Source organism: Ailuropoda melanoleuca, chromosome 2, assembly GCF_002007445.2.
Source record: "Ailuropoda melanoleuca isolate Jingjing chromosome 2, ASM200744v2, whole genome shotgun sequence".
Classification (NCBI taxonomy): Eukaryota; Metazoa; Chordata; class Mammalia; order Carnivora; family Ursidae; genus Ailuropoda; species Ailuropoda melanoleuca.
Window position 1 is genome coordinate 190,756,251 of NC_048219.1, and position 16,025 is coordinate 190,772,275.

At 37.1% G+C, this 16,025-nt stretch overlaps 1 protein-coding gene across 1 annotated transcript in view; it reads left to right on the top strand.

The window, feature by feature from the left end:
- Nucleotides 1-2,491: 2,491 nt before the first annotated feature.
- CAB39 (calcium binding protein 39) overlaps nt 2,492-16,025 on the top strand; it is a 50,171-nt gene continuing 36,637 nt past the window's right edge. The window contains exon 1 of the mRNA XM_002917443.4: nt 2,492-2,647. Within this exon, the coding sequence (XP_002917489.1) occupies nt 2,534-2,647 (114 nt within the window). The 5' untranslated portion in view covers nt 2,492-2,533. The remainder of the gene's footprint in view (nt 2,648-16,025) is intronic.

Consider the following 16,025-nt stretch of genomic DNA (forward strand, 5'->3'; position numbering starts at 1 on the left):
TTTTATTATAAGGGCAGTGCAGAATTATTGAAGGGCCTTCATTAGTGGGCTTTTGTTACTAATCCCTAAAACTCCGTCAAATACTTGTAATGAAATATTGCTGATGGTAAAGAAGGAAAGGGGGAACCGGGAAAGGCAGGCAGGTCATTATGGTGAAAGGTGTCTTTTAACATCTTAATCCTTGTTTACCATTGCTACTTCAGCCTGGGTATCTCCGTACCCTCGGGATTGTCAGTTCCAAAACTCAGACATACGCCTGAGTATGTTTCACATCCTTCAAGGATCTTGCTGAGGAGTGTGCACTTCTTGTTTTGAGTACTTGTTACTAATTGTATTTCCTCAAAGTACAGTCTTACTAGTTTATATGTTCTGCAAAATTTTGGCTGCATAGTATACTAATTAAAAGGAATGATTGTGTCATGCTTCCTCTTTCCCTCACAGAAGCACTTTATATGGGTTCTCTTCGACAGCTGTACTCTTTCTGCTATGACGAGTATTTGGGTTATGGTAGAACCTTTTAAAACCCCCTTTGCCCTGGAAAGTCACTTCTTCCACCATTGAGCCAGAGCTGAAAATATCTCTGTTGCATAGCACCATAACACTTCCTGCAAAATACCATTAAACATTCCCACCCTCCACCCAGCATTGATTCGTAGCATCGTTGCAATTATTTGCAGAGTACAAATGGGAAAGATTGTATTTTCAGAGGATTTATCGTGATTGTGAATTCACTGTGTTTATGGAAAAGCAACCTGCATTACCCCCTCAAAAATAAAAAGTAATGGGAAAGAATGATCCAGAATTTGTAGATGTCTATGTCTGTGAACATAGCTTGTGTACCTAGCCAGGTAATCAGATAATGTAATAGCCTTGGGATAACTCAGCTATAATTGATCTGAACTTCCCATCATAGAAAACATATTTAGATACAATTTTATGCATCTTTGGATTTTGAGAACCTGTGTTTGAGGACATTTCTCTTTGATCCTGTGATCAAGCAGATTTACAAGCTGATAGAAAGATGATCTTTGGGTGTAAAGATTGGTCAGAACATATATCAAAACATGTCAAGAAATAACACACTGGTTCATGATTTAATTGTAGGCTTAACATTAGTGTTAATTTGCATGCTATTTCCCCCTGTATGTTTATAAACAGATATGCAGGTCACTGTATCTCAAACTTAAGAGAAAAAAACTTTCAAATACTTCATTCAAGTGAAGTCTTAGACAAAGTTCAAAAGAACTGTTAATGATGCTGTGCATGGAGATATTTAATGTTGACATGGGGAAAAAACTTTGGCAGAGGTAGGCAGTGGGCCCCAGGGACAGTTAAATGTAGGAGTTTGGAAGTCACGGTTTGAAAACCACTAACCTAAGTGACCTGTAAGATTCTTCTCAAAAACGTTATCTTTTGGTATCTTACATGAGGTTGTTTAATGTCTGTGAACATAACTTCTTTCAGTTTATTTAGTAAAAGTAATTATAAGTTCTGACACGTTCCCAAGTTACTTCCATTGTTTGTCTTGTTTGTAACTTTGTTTTTTCATGGTGACTTCTTGGAATAGTTGATGTCCTCCTTTTACATGATGTAATATTGTGGTTTATGTGGTTGAAATATTGTTTTCTGCTACCCACAAAAAATTAAGAACTTCCAGAAGCTCATTATCCCCAGGGTCTTATCCAATGAGTTCCTTCGTAGGAGATAGTCTTACCCAGGCAGAAAGAGTACACATTGAACCTGTCACTTAAGGAACTTGAGGATCTGCTGGGAGATTTGCCCAAGGCTCGGTCCAAGATTCTCTCCAACTCTGAGACCCTAACAGACTGAAGAGAAGGAGGTGTGTGCCCAGTGGGCGCTTGGGAGGAAACAGTGTAAACACTGGCCAAGGTGCATCTGGAGAGACCTAGAGAGTGAGCCTGTTGCTAGTGCTGTTTGGCTGAGCTCCTTACCTAGCTTTTTGCCTCAGTTTCCTCAACTGTAAAATACAGGTATCTGTTAATTAGAGATTATAGTGTGGTGATTAAGGACACTTTGGATCAAGACAGACCTGAGCTGATTTTATTGCTTAGTACCTTGAGTCAGTTTCTTGACCTCATTAAAGTTCGCTTGTAAATGGGAGTAATAATGTCCCTCAGAGAATTGTTTAAAAAGATCCCATAAGATGAGGAATTAAAGTGCTTAGTGTGGGCCTGGCAGTACTAGTTGCCCTGCTCATCAGCACCAGCATGTTCCCCCTCAAATGGGTGGTTAGGAGAGCAGGTGATAAAAAAGGTATTTTGAAAAGTACAAAGTGTTCTGTCATTCTAAGATATCTCTGCATTATCATTTCCCTTGTATATTTGTGGGTTTCCCAGTTCATGCTCATTTTGAAAGTCTTGTCATAAAATGACTTTCTCAAACACTGATTTTCTTCCCACATTAGGATTTAAAAAGTATGTCTTCTGTTGACCCCACTTTTTCTCACTTGTGCCTTGTGCTGTGTCTGCAGGTAAAGTAGGCAGAGCGCAGCGAGGCGCCTGTCGCTGCCGCCATGCCGTTCCCGTTCGGGAAGTCTCACAAATCTCCAGCAGACATTGTGAAGAACCTGAAGGAGAGCATGGCCGTTCTGGAAAAGCAAGACATTTCTGACAAAAAAGCAGAAAAGGTATGAATTTGGCTTTATTTTATATTTTCAATCTTTTGATTAGGAGCAAATGTAAGGCAGAGTATGAGGTGATTTTAAAAGATCAATAAATCCCAATTTGGGATTTTTAAAGTAGAATCCTAAAGTGGTATTTGCTGCTGCTTAAATGCCACATGCTTTCTTCTGTACTGCCATCTAGCAGATCGATTTCTAACTTTTTCCTCGGTTTTTCATTTCAGGTTTTCAAATTTATTTAAATTTGGGGCTTTTTTGTTTTGTTTTGTTTTTGTTTTTGTTTTGTTTTCATCGTTGATGTGGTTTATCTGATTCCTGAAATCACTGTTGCCTCTCTTCTTGGAGAGGCACCTCTCCCGGTTTCCTTTCCTCCTTTCCGTGTTCCCTTTATCCATGACGAGTATCTCCCTCTACACAGTCACCATAGTCTAAAACTTGGCTTTCATCCCAATCTGTCTCCTTCTTTAAGTTGTGATCTTTCATGAAATAATATCAACCCCTACTTCCCCCTTTATGAATTGATCCTGACTTCCGTTCCCACTTGATGAAGACCCTCATGACCTTTCTTAAGGACCTTAGCAGTAGCTTAGTCCTTAATACTCTTTCTAAAATACCTCCCCTTCTTTAAACCTTCCGTGCAGACTCCTGCCATGGCACACAAGACCCTTCATGACCTGGTCTCTGCTTCTCTAGGTGATTTTCAGCCCTTCTTCCCCTTGTTCTATGTGCTCTAACAATCTCAGGTGGCCTCTGTTTGTTAGAGCAGCTAAAGCAAATAATCACCTATACTGTTTTTAATGCCTTTGTCTTGTTCACCCCCTCCGTTTCCACCTCAGCCCCATTCATCTTTCAGAACCACTTTATACCTTTCTTTTTCCTAGATCGCTTCCCAGAGTACTCCCTTTCCTACTTCACCCTTGCCTCCTAAAACAAATCTCTACCTTTTGGCCACCTCCTTTGGAAATGCCAGCACTGCCACCATCTTGAACATGATTTTATTTGTGTCGGGTTTTTGTCTCCCTTAGAACATTAGCTCTTTGACCCATGTATTATTTCTGGTCCACTTGTGCCCTCCACAGTACCTGACTCCCATGGGCTGGATACCTACTATTGTTTGAATGAGCACTCATTGGAATGACATTTTCCACCCTGTTGTTTATTTTAAAAGGTTGTTTCCTGTCTTGGGTTATTGAATATTAGACTGCTTAACATCTTTTTAAGTCTAAGACTCTGTGGTTTACCTGTGTTCCTGTGAAGAAAAGAAATTCATATTCATGGGATTAAGATTTGTGACAGGCTATTCAGTTAGTAGATCTTGCATGAAAGTTCTAGATAGTTTCTCGAAGTCCCATAGTAAGATATAGGTAAATGTTAATGATATGATAAAACTTTTTTTAAAAAAGTCTGGTGTAACAGATAATAACTAGATTCTCATCTTTGTGTTTGCATTCAGCCTGCTGTCATATGTTATTTTGGTTGAAGTATATAAAGAAAATCTGGCCTCATACAGATGTATAGGTGGGAAAGGGAGGTGTATTTTAAGAAAAGCCTTTCAGATAATTTTGAATATTTTTTTATACCAAACCAAAATTCAACAATTGATAGTTCCTTGGTTGTAACAGAATCTGAAAGTATGTGAATAAGCTTTTCATACTCTGCATTTTGAAAAGATCTTTTATCCATGCATGATTTTGTAACATTCATTGATCATTTACAAAGTATTGGATCACTGGCATATACACATCTTCTAAATGCTGACACATTATACAATGTAAAAAATTCACATTTTTAAGTATTAGCACTAATCCCATCAGAAAAGTCTAAGTATTGGAAAGTGGTCGGACTTGTGCATGTTGCATTCAAAATTGAAATTTGGTAACAAATACTATTGGGTGTTTTCCCTAAAAGTGACGGATTTACTTCATTCATTTTCAAGAATATGTCTGCCAGATATCCAAGCCTGAATGATTTGTCAGTTTTCTTTCAAGTAAAAATGATTTGCCATTAAAAAAGTGGCTTGGGGGCGCCTGGGTGGCACAGCGGTTAAGCGTCTGCCTTCAGCTCAGGGCGTGATCCCGGCGTTGTGGGATCGAGCCCCANGTCAGTTTTCTTTCAAGTAAAAATGATTTGCCATTAAAAAAGTGGCTTGTTTAGCTCATAGCTCAAACAATCATACAAGTACTTTTCCTTAAGATAGCCAGTTATACTTCAGTAAGGGACAGAAAGTGTTTTATGCACACTCCCCATTTATCACACCAAATGTTAAAAAGACGTATGTGTACTCAAAGATCAAAATTTATNAAAATAAATGGATAAAATCTTTAAAAAAAAATAAAAAAAAAAAATAAAAAAAAAAAGTGGCTTGTTTAGCTCATAGCTCAAACAATCATACAAGTACTTTTCCTTAAGATAGCCAGTTATACTTCAGTAAGGGACAGAAAGTGTTTTATGCACACTCCCCATTTATCACACCAAATGTTAAAAAGACGTATGTGTACTCAAAGATCAAAATTTATAATAAAATGAATATTTTGTTCCTGCTTCCTCATGACATTCTTAAGTGAAACTGACTTTTTTTTGTTCTTAAGTGAGTGCATGATGATGAAGATGACAGTGATGGCTAGTACAGTTTCCTGTCCATGTCTTGACTCAGTCTAGGGGGTCAGTGCCATCAGTGCAAATGGCAGTATAGCAGAAAAAGGCAAATAATGTGTTGGTATTGATTGAAAATAGTTTTGACCTCATGGTCCCCTTGAAAGGGTCTTAAAGGTCCCCAGAGGTCCACGCTTTAAAATCTATGGTAGTTAACAGAAGGTGTATGTGTGTATAGGTGGGTTGCGTTGGGTAAGGGGAGTATCCTAATTTAGATGGGTTATATGAGGAAGCCTCATTGAGGAGGTGGCATTGAAGATGAGTTCTATAATTACAGAAAGCCAAGTTTAAGGTTGCCCGTGTGGCTCAGTTGGTTAAACGTCAGGCTCTTGGTTTCGGCTCAGGTCATGATCTCAGGGTTGTGGAATCAAGCCCCACTCTCTCATGCTCTCTCTCTTTCCCCCAAATAAATAAATAAATCTTTAGAAAGCAAGTTTAGTCTCTATTGGAATCCATATCATCTACTTTACTAAATCAGTGGTTTTCAACCGGGGCAATTTCCCGTTTATGGGACATTTGGCAGTGTCTAGAGACATCATTGGTTTTAACGCTGGAGAGAGGGCTGCAACTGGCATCTAGTTAGTAAAGGCCAGAGATGCTGCTAAACATGGGACAGCCCCCCACAGCAAGGAATTACCTGGCCCAAAATGTCAGTAGCACTGAGGTTGAGAACTCATGTTTTAAACCTTAGCAAAAATAGACTTCCGGTTATTAGGATAAACAAAGCAAAGAAAAACAGTTGAATTTATGAAAAATAAATTTCCCAAAGGAAAGGGACAACTCCAAAAGGCAATCCATGCAAATTACTTGTTCTAAAATAGATTAAGAAGGGGCGCCTGGGTGGCACAGCGGTTAAGCGTCTGCCTTCAGCTCAGGGCGTGATCCCGGCGTTATGGGATCGAGCCCCACGTCAGGCTCCTCAGCTATGAGCCTGCTTCTTCCTCTCCCACTCCCCCTGCTTGTGTTCCCTCTCTCGCTGGCTGTCTCTATCTCTAATAAATAAATAAAAAATCTTTAAAAAAAAAATAAAAATAAAATAGATTAAGAAGAGGGAGGAGGACCCTGAAATTTCTGATCACCTTGTTATCAAGATGCAAAAGGAAGTAGCAACTGATGCAGATGGTGAAGAGGGAACTGAGACCTAAAAAACGATGGAAAGATGAAAATCTGATCACTCAATTAAAAACCATGAAAAACAGCTTTGACCTCATACTTAAGACTGAAAACTTGAGGGTAGTCCCATTAAAACCAGAGTGCTTGCTATGACTTACTGAGCATTGTTCTGGAAATTTAGCCAGTGCATAAAGAAATGATTTAGAAATAAAAAATACAGCTGCTGCAAGTAAATAAGGAAAATTACATTGTTGAGATATTCATATATCTGTATAAAACACAAGTAAACCAATGTGAAAATGGGAGTTCACAAGGGCAGCTAAATCAGTAGAAAATTTTAGCATCCCTAAATACCAATCAGAACTATCTAGAAATTGTAATTTTTAAAGAAAGTATTTCATTTATAATAGCAACAAAAAAATGTAAGATGTCTGGGAATACTTTCATCAGGCAGTATAAAGAACCTATTTGAAGAAAACTGTAAAACCTTGTTCAGAGGCACCAAAGAATACCTACCTGGTCCATGTTTTCAGCTGGCAAATAGTTAAGATGCCATTTCTTATCAAATTAATTTTTAAGCTTACAGCAATTCAGATCACAGTAGGATCTTTTTGTAACTTAAAAAATTATTCTGAAGTTCTAGAAAAATAAATAAAATAGCTACAGAGTTGTGGCAGGTTTGAAAGAATATAAATTCTACTTTATTTTGAAGCAGAACACACACTTCACACATCCACTCACAGTCTTTGCAACCATAGTTTATAAAACTCGGTCCTTCTTGCTTTTCAGGCCAAAAGTCTTGCGTCATCCATGAGTCCTTTCACATTTCCTAAATTCATTTCATGAGCAAATCCATTCACTTTATCTGGGGGGAAATATTTAAAAGCCAGAATCTAACCATGTCTCCCATTTTGCTAGTTACCACTCTGGTCTGAGATACCGTTATCTCTGCTGTGGATTACTACAGTATCCTTTTAACTGGTCTCTCTTTCCTCCCTCTATAGTGGTTCTTCCAAACAGGAGTCAAATAATATTTCCCTTAGAGTAAAAGTCACAGTCCTTACAAGGGTCTGAACTAAGTTCTACAGGCCAAATCCTTGCCTTAGGCCTGTTTTTGTAAGGCTTGTGAACTAAGAATGGTTTTTTACATTTTTAAAGGAGTGGTTTAAAAAGCAAAGAAGAATATGCAACAGAGATCTTAATGTGGCCTGCGAAGCTTAAGATACTTACTGTCTACCCTTTAGCAGAAAAATATATGATGACCCTTACCCTGGACAGTCAGGCCTGTGGTTTCAGTGGTCCCTTCCCCAGGTGATTCCTCCACACACACATTGGCTTCCTTGGCTTCCTTTCTTCATACACTCCAGTCATGCTTTTGCCTTTAAGCCTTTGCATTTGGATGTTTCTTTTGCCTAGAATGTTCTACCTCAGCTCTCTGCTTGGCTTACTCCCTTATCACCTTCAAGTCTTTGCTCAAATGTCACTTTTCACCCAACCCCCTATTCAGAATGCAACTCTTCTCTCTGGCATTCCTGTTCCTCTTGATCTTGCTCTATTTTCCTTTGTAGCACTTAACATTTTTAATATACTAATGATGTTTGTTTATTCTTTCTTCCCCCTGTTAGACTATAAACCTTCCAAAGACAGAGCTCAATAACTATTTGCATTTATTGAAAGCACAGTTAACTTGAAATGCTGTTACCTTGTGGCTCTTCTGAACTCTTAATTCCTACTGAATAGGATAAAACAGGTATTACTGAGAGTATGTAACAATTTGTATTTTGAATTTGTGACTAATAAGGGTGTATAATAGCCAGATATCTTCTAGATTTTTATGATGTTGGCCAAGTATTGCATTGCCTTTCTGTGCTACCACACATAGAAGCAGTGAGATAAATGACCTTTCTCAAGAGATCTACCCTATTGGTCTTTAGTGTCTTCCATATAGTTTTATGTTTATTAATTATCTTCCGCTGTAGTTCAGGATGCTCAGAGGACATTTTTATTTTTATTTTTTTTTAAAGATTTTATTTATTTATTTGACAGAGATAGAGACAGCCAGTGAGAAGGGAACACAAGCAGGGGGAGGGAGAGGAAGAAGCAGGCCCATAGCGGAGGGAGCCTGATGTGGGGCTCGATCCCATAACGCCGGGATCACGCCCTGAGCCGAAGGCAGACGCTTAAGGACTGCGCCACCCAGGCGCCCCGCAGAGGACATTTTTAATGATTGGATGAATAATTATACTCAGTGGACATGATTAGTGGATCACTCAGAGCTTCTAGGCAGGGTTGTAGTGATCTGTTGTAAGATACTGCCCTCAACTCTAAGCTATTGATTTGTTGTTATTGATTTATATGAAGAGAATTAAAGGGCTTATTAGCAGAGTTTGTGAATGACAAATATTATAGAAGGATAGTACACTCTGTATGTAACTAAATCAGGCACCAGAGGAGGGTTTGTTAGCTAGGGGTGGTGGAGCAGAGGTTGAAGGAAGGGCATGTTCTTAACTGATAAAATGTAATACAGAAAAAAATATAGCTTTGTACTAGAATCTTTAAAAAAAAAATTTTTTTTAAAAACCAGAGCTAGATGCCAAAGGAAAAAATAAAACAGAGTCACTAAAAATACTTGATTAAACCAAAAGAAGGCAGAAAAAGAGGAAAAGGGGGGATATTAAAGAACAGATGGGACAAATGGAAAACAAACAGCAAGATGATAGACTCAAATATACCATATCAATAATCACATTAAATATAAATGGTCTGAATACCTCAATTAAAAGGCAGAGATCCTTAGATTGAATGAAAAAGTCCTAACTTTATGTGCCTATAAGAAATGAACTTTAAAGATAATGACACAGGGGTGCCTGGGTGGCTCAGTCACTTGAGCCTCCGACTCTTGATACCAGCTCAGTTCATGATCTTAGGGTCATGGGATTGAGCCCCACATCAGGCTTCATGCTCAGTGTGGAGTCTGCTTGGGATGCGCGCACGCTCTCTCTCTCTCTCTCTCTTTCCCTCTGCCCACCCCCCCCCCGTGCTCCTGCTTTCTAAATAAATAAATATTTCAAAAATAAATAAATAAAGATAATGGCACAATTAGGTTACCGGGATGGAAAAAGATATACCATAGTAATACTTGTAAAAAAAATAAAAAAGCTGGAGTACCTTTATTAATATCAGGCAAAAGTAGATTTCAGAGCAAAGAATATTACCAGGGATAAATCATTTCATGATAAAATATAGGTCAGTTAATCCAAGGGACATAACAATCCTAAATATTTATGCACCTAGTAACAGAGTCTTAAAGTAAAGCAAAAACATAAAATTGCAAGGTGAGTCAGTCAAATACACAATTATAATTGGAGATTTCAGTACCCCAATCTCAATACTTGGTAGAACAATTAAGTAGAAAATCAGCAAGGATTTTCTAGTAGACCAGAAAGATACGATCAACCAACTTGACCTTATTGATATTTATAGAACCCTCTATCCAACCACAGCAGAGCAGAACACTCCTACATCCTTTTGACATACGGCACATTTTTAGTAAATGTGGACCATATTTTGGGCCTTAAAAGAAGTTCCAGTACATTTAAATGGATAAATTTATATAACATATGTTCTGTGGCTACAGTAGAATTAAATTAAACTAAGTAATAGCATTGGAAAAATTCCAAAATATTGGAAACTAAACATACTTCTGAATAATTCATGGATCAAATAAATTAGAAAGTTATTTGAGTGGAATAAAAACAAAAACACAACATTGGAATTAGTGTGACGTTGCTAAAACATTAGTTGGGGAAATTTTATGGTACTAAATGCAAATATTAGAAGAAAGGTCTTAGTGCCCACCTTAAGAAACCAGAAAAAGAAGAGCAAATCAAACAGAGTAAGAAGAAACAAATAAAGATCAAAGCAGAAATCTGTTAAATAAAAATCAGGAAAAAAATCAAAAACTTGTTCTTTGAGAAGTTGAATAAAATTGATAAACTCTAGCTAGGACTGATGAGGAGAAAACACAAATCACCAGTATCATCATTGAAGGAGTTGACATCACTACAGATTCTACAGATATTAAAAAAGTAATAAGTTGCGGCGGGGGGGAGTATTGTGAACAACTTCATGCCAATGAATTTGACAACTTAGATGAAATGGGCAGATTCTTTGAAAGACATAATTTGCCCAGGCTCACTCAAGAAAAAAAATGGATAACTTTAATAGCCCTATACCCATTAAAGTAATTTGAAATTTAGTTAGTAATTTTCTCCCAAAGAAAAATGTAGGCATAGATGGTTTCACTAAAGATTTCCACCAAACATTTAAGGAAGAAATAACACAATTTCTACATAAACTTTTCCAGAAAATTTAAGAAAAAAAAATAGTTCTTAACGCATCCTGTGAGGCCAGGATTATCCTGATACCAAACCAAAGACATTACAAGAAAACTATAGACTAATATCCCTTATGAACATAGATGCACAGGTTATAAGCTAATAGGGCCATACGTCATGACCAAGTCATGTATTATTTCTAGAACCCATGGCTAGTTTAACATTCAAAAATCAATCAGTGTAATTCGTTGTATTCACAAACTACACCTCAGTAGATGAAAAGAAAGAAGAAAAAAAAAACCGATCCTGATAAAAACTCTAAGCAAATTAGGAATAGAACAACCTAACAACGGGCATCTACAAGAACCCTACAGCTGGCACTGTATACATAATGATGAAAGGCTGAATCATATATCTCCAAGATCAAGAATAAGAAAGGGGGAAAAACAAAAGAAAAGGGGATGTTCACTTTTTACCACTTCTATTCAACCTTGTTCTTGGAGTTTCTAGCCTGCGCAGGCAGGCAAGAAAAAAATAAAAGGCATGAAAAGGAAAAAGTAAAACTGTCTTTATTTGTGGATGACATGATCATCTATGTAGAAAAGCTGAAGGAATTTACAAAAAAACCTATTAGAATATTACATAAGTTCAGCAAGGTCACAGGTTACAACATCAGTATACAAAGAACAGTTGTATTTCTGTATAATAGCAATGAAAAGCCCAAAATTGAAATTGAAAAAAAATTATTTGGGATAGTATCAAAAAATATGAAATATTTAGGGATAATCTTACAAAGTGAAAGAGCTAAAACTACGAAATCTTGCTAAGAGTTGAAAGACCTAAATAAGTGAGAGATATACCTGTTCATGGGTTGGAAGATTCAACATTATTAAAATGTCGGTTCTCCCAAAATTCTGATTTGTAGATTCATGGCAATTCTAGCAGACTTTTTTGTAGAAAATAACAAACTGGCTCTGAAATTTGTATGGAAATGCAAAGGACCTACAATCAAAACAAATTGGAACAAAAACAAAGTTGGAGGATTCACACCACCTGATTTCAAGAATTCTAAAGTTACAATAATCAAAACAGTGTGGCATCGGCATAAAGAAGTACACATAGGCCAGTGGAATAGAACAGAATTAGAAATAAACCTACACGTCTATGGAAAATTTCTAACAAAGAAGCAAATGCAATTCGAAAGGGTAGTTGTTTCAGCAATTGGTGCTGAAACAATTTGATAGCCGCATATGCAAAAGAAAAAATGTTGGGCCCACAACTCATGCCGGGTACAAAATTTATCTCAAAATGGATCATACAACTAAATGTAAAACCTAAAATTATAAAGCTTCTAAAAGAAAATAGAAAATCTTTGTGACCTTGGGCTAGGAAAAAAAATTCTTAGGTATGATACCAAAAGCATACTGTATTAAAAGAAAAAATTAATAAATTGGAATTCATCAACACTAAAAATTTCTGCTCATCAAAAGACACTTAAAAGAATGAAAAAACAAGCCACAGAATGAGGGAAAATCTTTGCAAAGCGTATATCTGATAAAAGATTGCATCCAGAATATACAAAGAACTCTGAAAACCTAACAATATGAAAACAAACAATCCAGTAAAAAGTGGGCAAGAAGTCCGAATATACTCACCAAAGAAAATACACAGATAAGCACTTGAAAAGATATTAATCATTAGGGAATTGCAAAGTAAAACTGTGAGGAGATTGAACTGCACACCATTAGAATGGCAAAAATTGAAAACTCAGGCTAGACCAAATGTTGACGATTATGCAGAACATCTGGAACTGCTGGTGGGAATATAAGATGAGAAACCACTACTGAAAACAGTTCAACCATTTCTTAAAAGCTAATTTTGTATCTAGCATCCCATTCCTGGGTATTTACCCAAGAGAACAGAAGTGTATGTCCACACCAAGACTTGTACATTCATAGCAACATTATCTGTAATAGTGTAAAATAGGAAATAGTCCAAGTGTGTGAATAAACCAGTTTCAGTACATCCATAGAAAGGAATACTACTCAGCAATAAAAAAGAAGGAATTGTTGCTGTACACAACAACATGAATGAATCTCAAAATAATTATGTTGAGTGAAAGAAACCAGCCTATAAGGAGTACATAATGTATGGTTCTATTTCTGCAAAACTCTATGGATACCCATAATGACAGAAAGCAGATCAGTGGTTGCTTTGGGATTGGCAGGAATGCGGAGGGTTAGAGTGGGGTTGGCAAAGTAGGGGACTTTGGAGGACTCTTAGTGGTGATGGATATGTTTAATGTCTTGATGGGCTCATGGGTGTATACATGAGTCCAGACTTATCAAATTGTACACTTCAAAATCTGTGGTTTCTTGTATGTCAATTATAATTCAATAAAGAGAGTAAGAAAAGACTATCCATGGGTCAGCTGAGATAGAGGTGGCTTACAAACCACATACATTTGCCCTGAGAATAGATCATGTAGTGAAGCACCCAAAAGGACTATTGAAAGCCTAGGTGGCAATAATAGAAATACAGTATTTAAATTCAAAGTGATCTTTTGCTGTATATAGACCAGTCCGTACTTGAATGTGTTGAGAGAGGAGTGACCAGCTGTCACAGAAATGGAGAACTCTGCCATGAGGAATAATTGAATGAACTGGAGATCTGAAGTAGAGAAAGAATAAAATGTGAGCCCTAGGCTCCTAGTAAAATGTTTTCAGGGGATCATCTTATATGAGGAAAGGGAAGGTTCCAGATGGTGGCAGAAGATAGAATTAAAACCTGTAAGTGGAAGTAAAACAGGAGTCCAGTTTCATCTTGCTATTAGGAAAAATAATAGGTGGAAATTGGCTTCTCTGAGAGAGAGGAGATTTCTGTCTCTGGGTATATATTTGGCACCGCTGAGAGCCCACTTAGGTCTTGTAGAAGGAATACAAACTTTGCATGGTTGACACATGCTTATGTTGAAACAACACCGTATTTTGCAAGGTGCCTTCATAAAAAATAGGCATCCATCTTATTTTGGGTATAATAGTTTCCTGTTATTATTCTCATGATCCATAAAGAAAGCTATTGTTTCTAATATAACCCATTAACCCATGTATTGGAGTCAGAGGTGGAATTCACTCCCAGCTCTGCCAAACTCATGGTGAATCTATGCCTGTTTCTGCTTTACTCATATCCACGGGCTTTTTCTCGTTCATTTCTTGTGATCTTGTAGACGAAATGATAAATAAAACATTTGAATGTTTATTCCCTTGTTTGTAATATTGGTATTTTTACTTGTTTTATATGGTACACAGCTGCCATATTAAGAATTGTATGTAATACAAATAGATTAGTCCCTTAGGAACCATGCCGCACCTTTTTAAAAGAATTTAAAAACTACTTTCCCTATACTTATAGGGGAAAAAATGGTTTATCTTACCATCCTTATTTTTAGGTAACTGGGTCATGGGGGTGGAGTGGGATGGGGTGGAATTTGTTCTTTCATTGCTAACAGCCACGAGTCTGTATATGTAATGACTATTTACACACTCTTTGCCCACTGCATGCTATATAAAGAAGGTTCGACTGCCTTGTTCAGCTTATACTTGGGTCCCTTCATCGCTGTGAATGCATGTTTTCAGTGTTGAATGGCTGTATTCACTCGTTTCATGAGAGGAATAAGTTTGCTCTATGTTGGCATATTTAAGAGGGGAGAAGGGAGTAGCCTTTCCTAGCATGGCCATTTAACAGTGACTCATGGTTACTCAACTTGTTTAGAGTAGTCTTTGACACCAGAAGGTTATTAATAGGTTATGCTTAGTCCATGATCTTTCAGCTTAGACTACTCAGACATTTTCTTTAGTAGAGAGGTGCGTGCGTGCGTGTGTGTGTGTGTATAGGAGTTTTGTTTTTTTAATTTACACAAGAATTATGTGAAAATAGAATTGCTTTTGCCAGATATTTGGCACCAACAATATTTTTCCGTATACTTTTAGATTGCATCTCACATCTTATAGCTTAATTTACTTTGATTTAAAAACTTTCTTTTTTTCAATGAGGTCATGTAATAGATACCTTTTTGAGAATGAATTGATATTTAAGGCATTAAATATAGATTGGTACATATTTAGAGGACAATTGTTTAAAATGATTCTTTTGTAAACCAGAGGGGGGTATAAAGAAATTAAAAAAAGAAAAATATAAGACAGTGGGTGCCTGAGTGGCTCAGTCAGTTAAGTGTCTGACTCTTGGGGTCCTGAGATTGAGCCCCACATTGGGTTCTGTGCTCAGTGGGGAGTCTGCTTCCTCTCTCTCTCTCTCTCTCTGCCCCCCCTTGCTCGTATGTGTGCATGTGTGCACTCTCTAGCTCTAAAATAAATAAATCTTTAAAGAAAAATATAAAACAAAATAATAAATTATTTAAGCCTCCCTCCTCCCCCCACCAAAAAATCTGAGCTCTTTGAGGCATTTCTCAATAATAACTAGTCACATGTAAATTATAATAAATTTGATTATATAAACTAATGGTGAACAGAAGCATGGAAAATTCTGCTTAATAGATCATTTCAAAATTGTTCCTGAAAAAGATGGCATTATAAACAATGATCCCCATGTGAATTGTTTCCTTATGCCAAGTTTCATGTGCATGGTGGTTGGAAGGACAGGCTCTTGCAAAAGATGACTTTGTTACCTCCGTTGTCATCTTTTGCAAAAGATTCCCAACTTGATTGAATCCACAGACATTTTAGTGCCCTCATCTCTTTTCTAGTGGGCAGACAGATGGGCACATGGATCAAATTGTGTCTGTTCTTAAGGAGTTTATAATCTACTAAAAGAAATAGATATATAAATAATATAATGTGATATAGAGAGACTTGGAGAGATGAATGAAATTCTGTGGGAGCCAGCAGAATAAAACAGTACTACCTGTGTCAGAGACAGGTACAGATACAGCAGTAAGTTTGCAGTGACAATTGAACTGGATTTTAAGGTGTTGCCAGGCAAAGAATGAGAGGGAATGGAATGTGAAACTGTTTATGGTATGTCCAGAACATGGTGACAAGTTCAGGGTGACATTATAGGGGTGACTGGATAGAGGGGAATGGTGGAAAGTGAGGCCACGGGGGAGGTTGTGGTAGATTGAAAAAGGCCTTACGTACAATCTAAAGATGGACTGAGGGAGCTGCAGAAATCTTTGTGGTGGTTGTTTTGCTTTGTTTTAAATCTATTTTTAAATAATTATTCATTCCTAGGAAGTTGCAAAAAAGTATACAGGGTATACAGTGGTA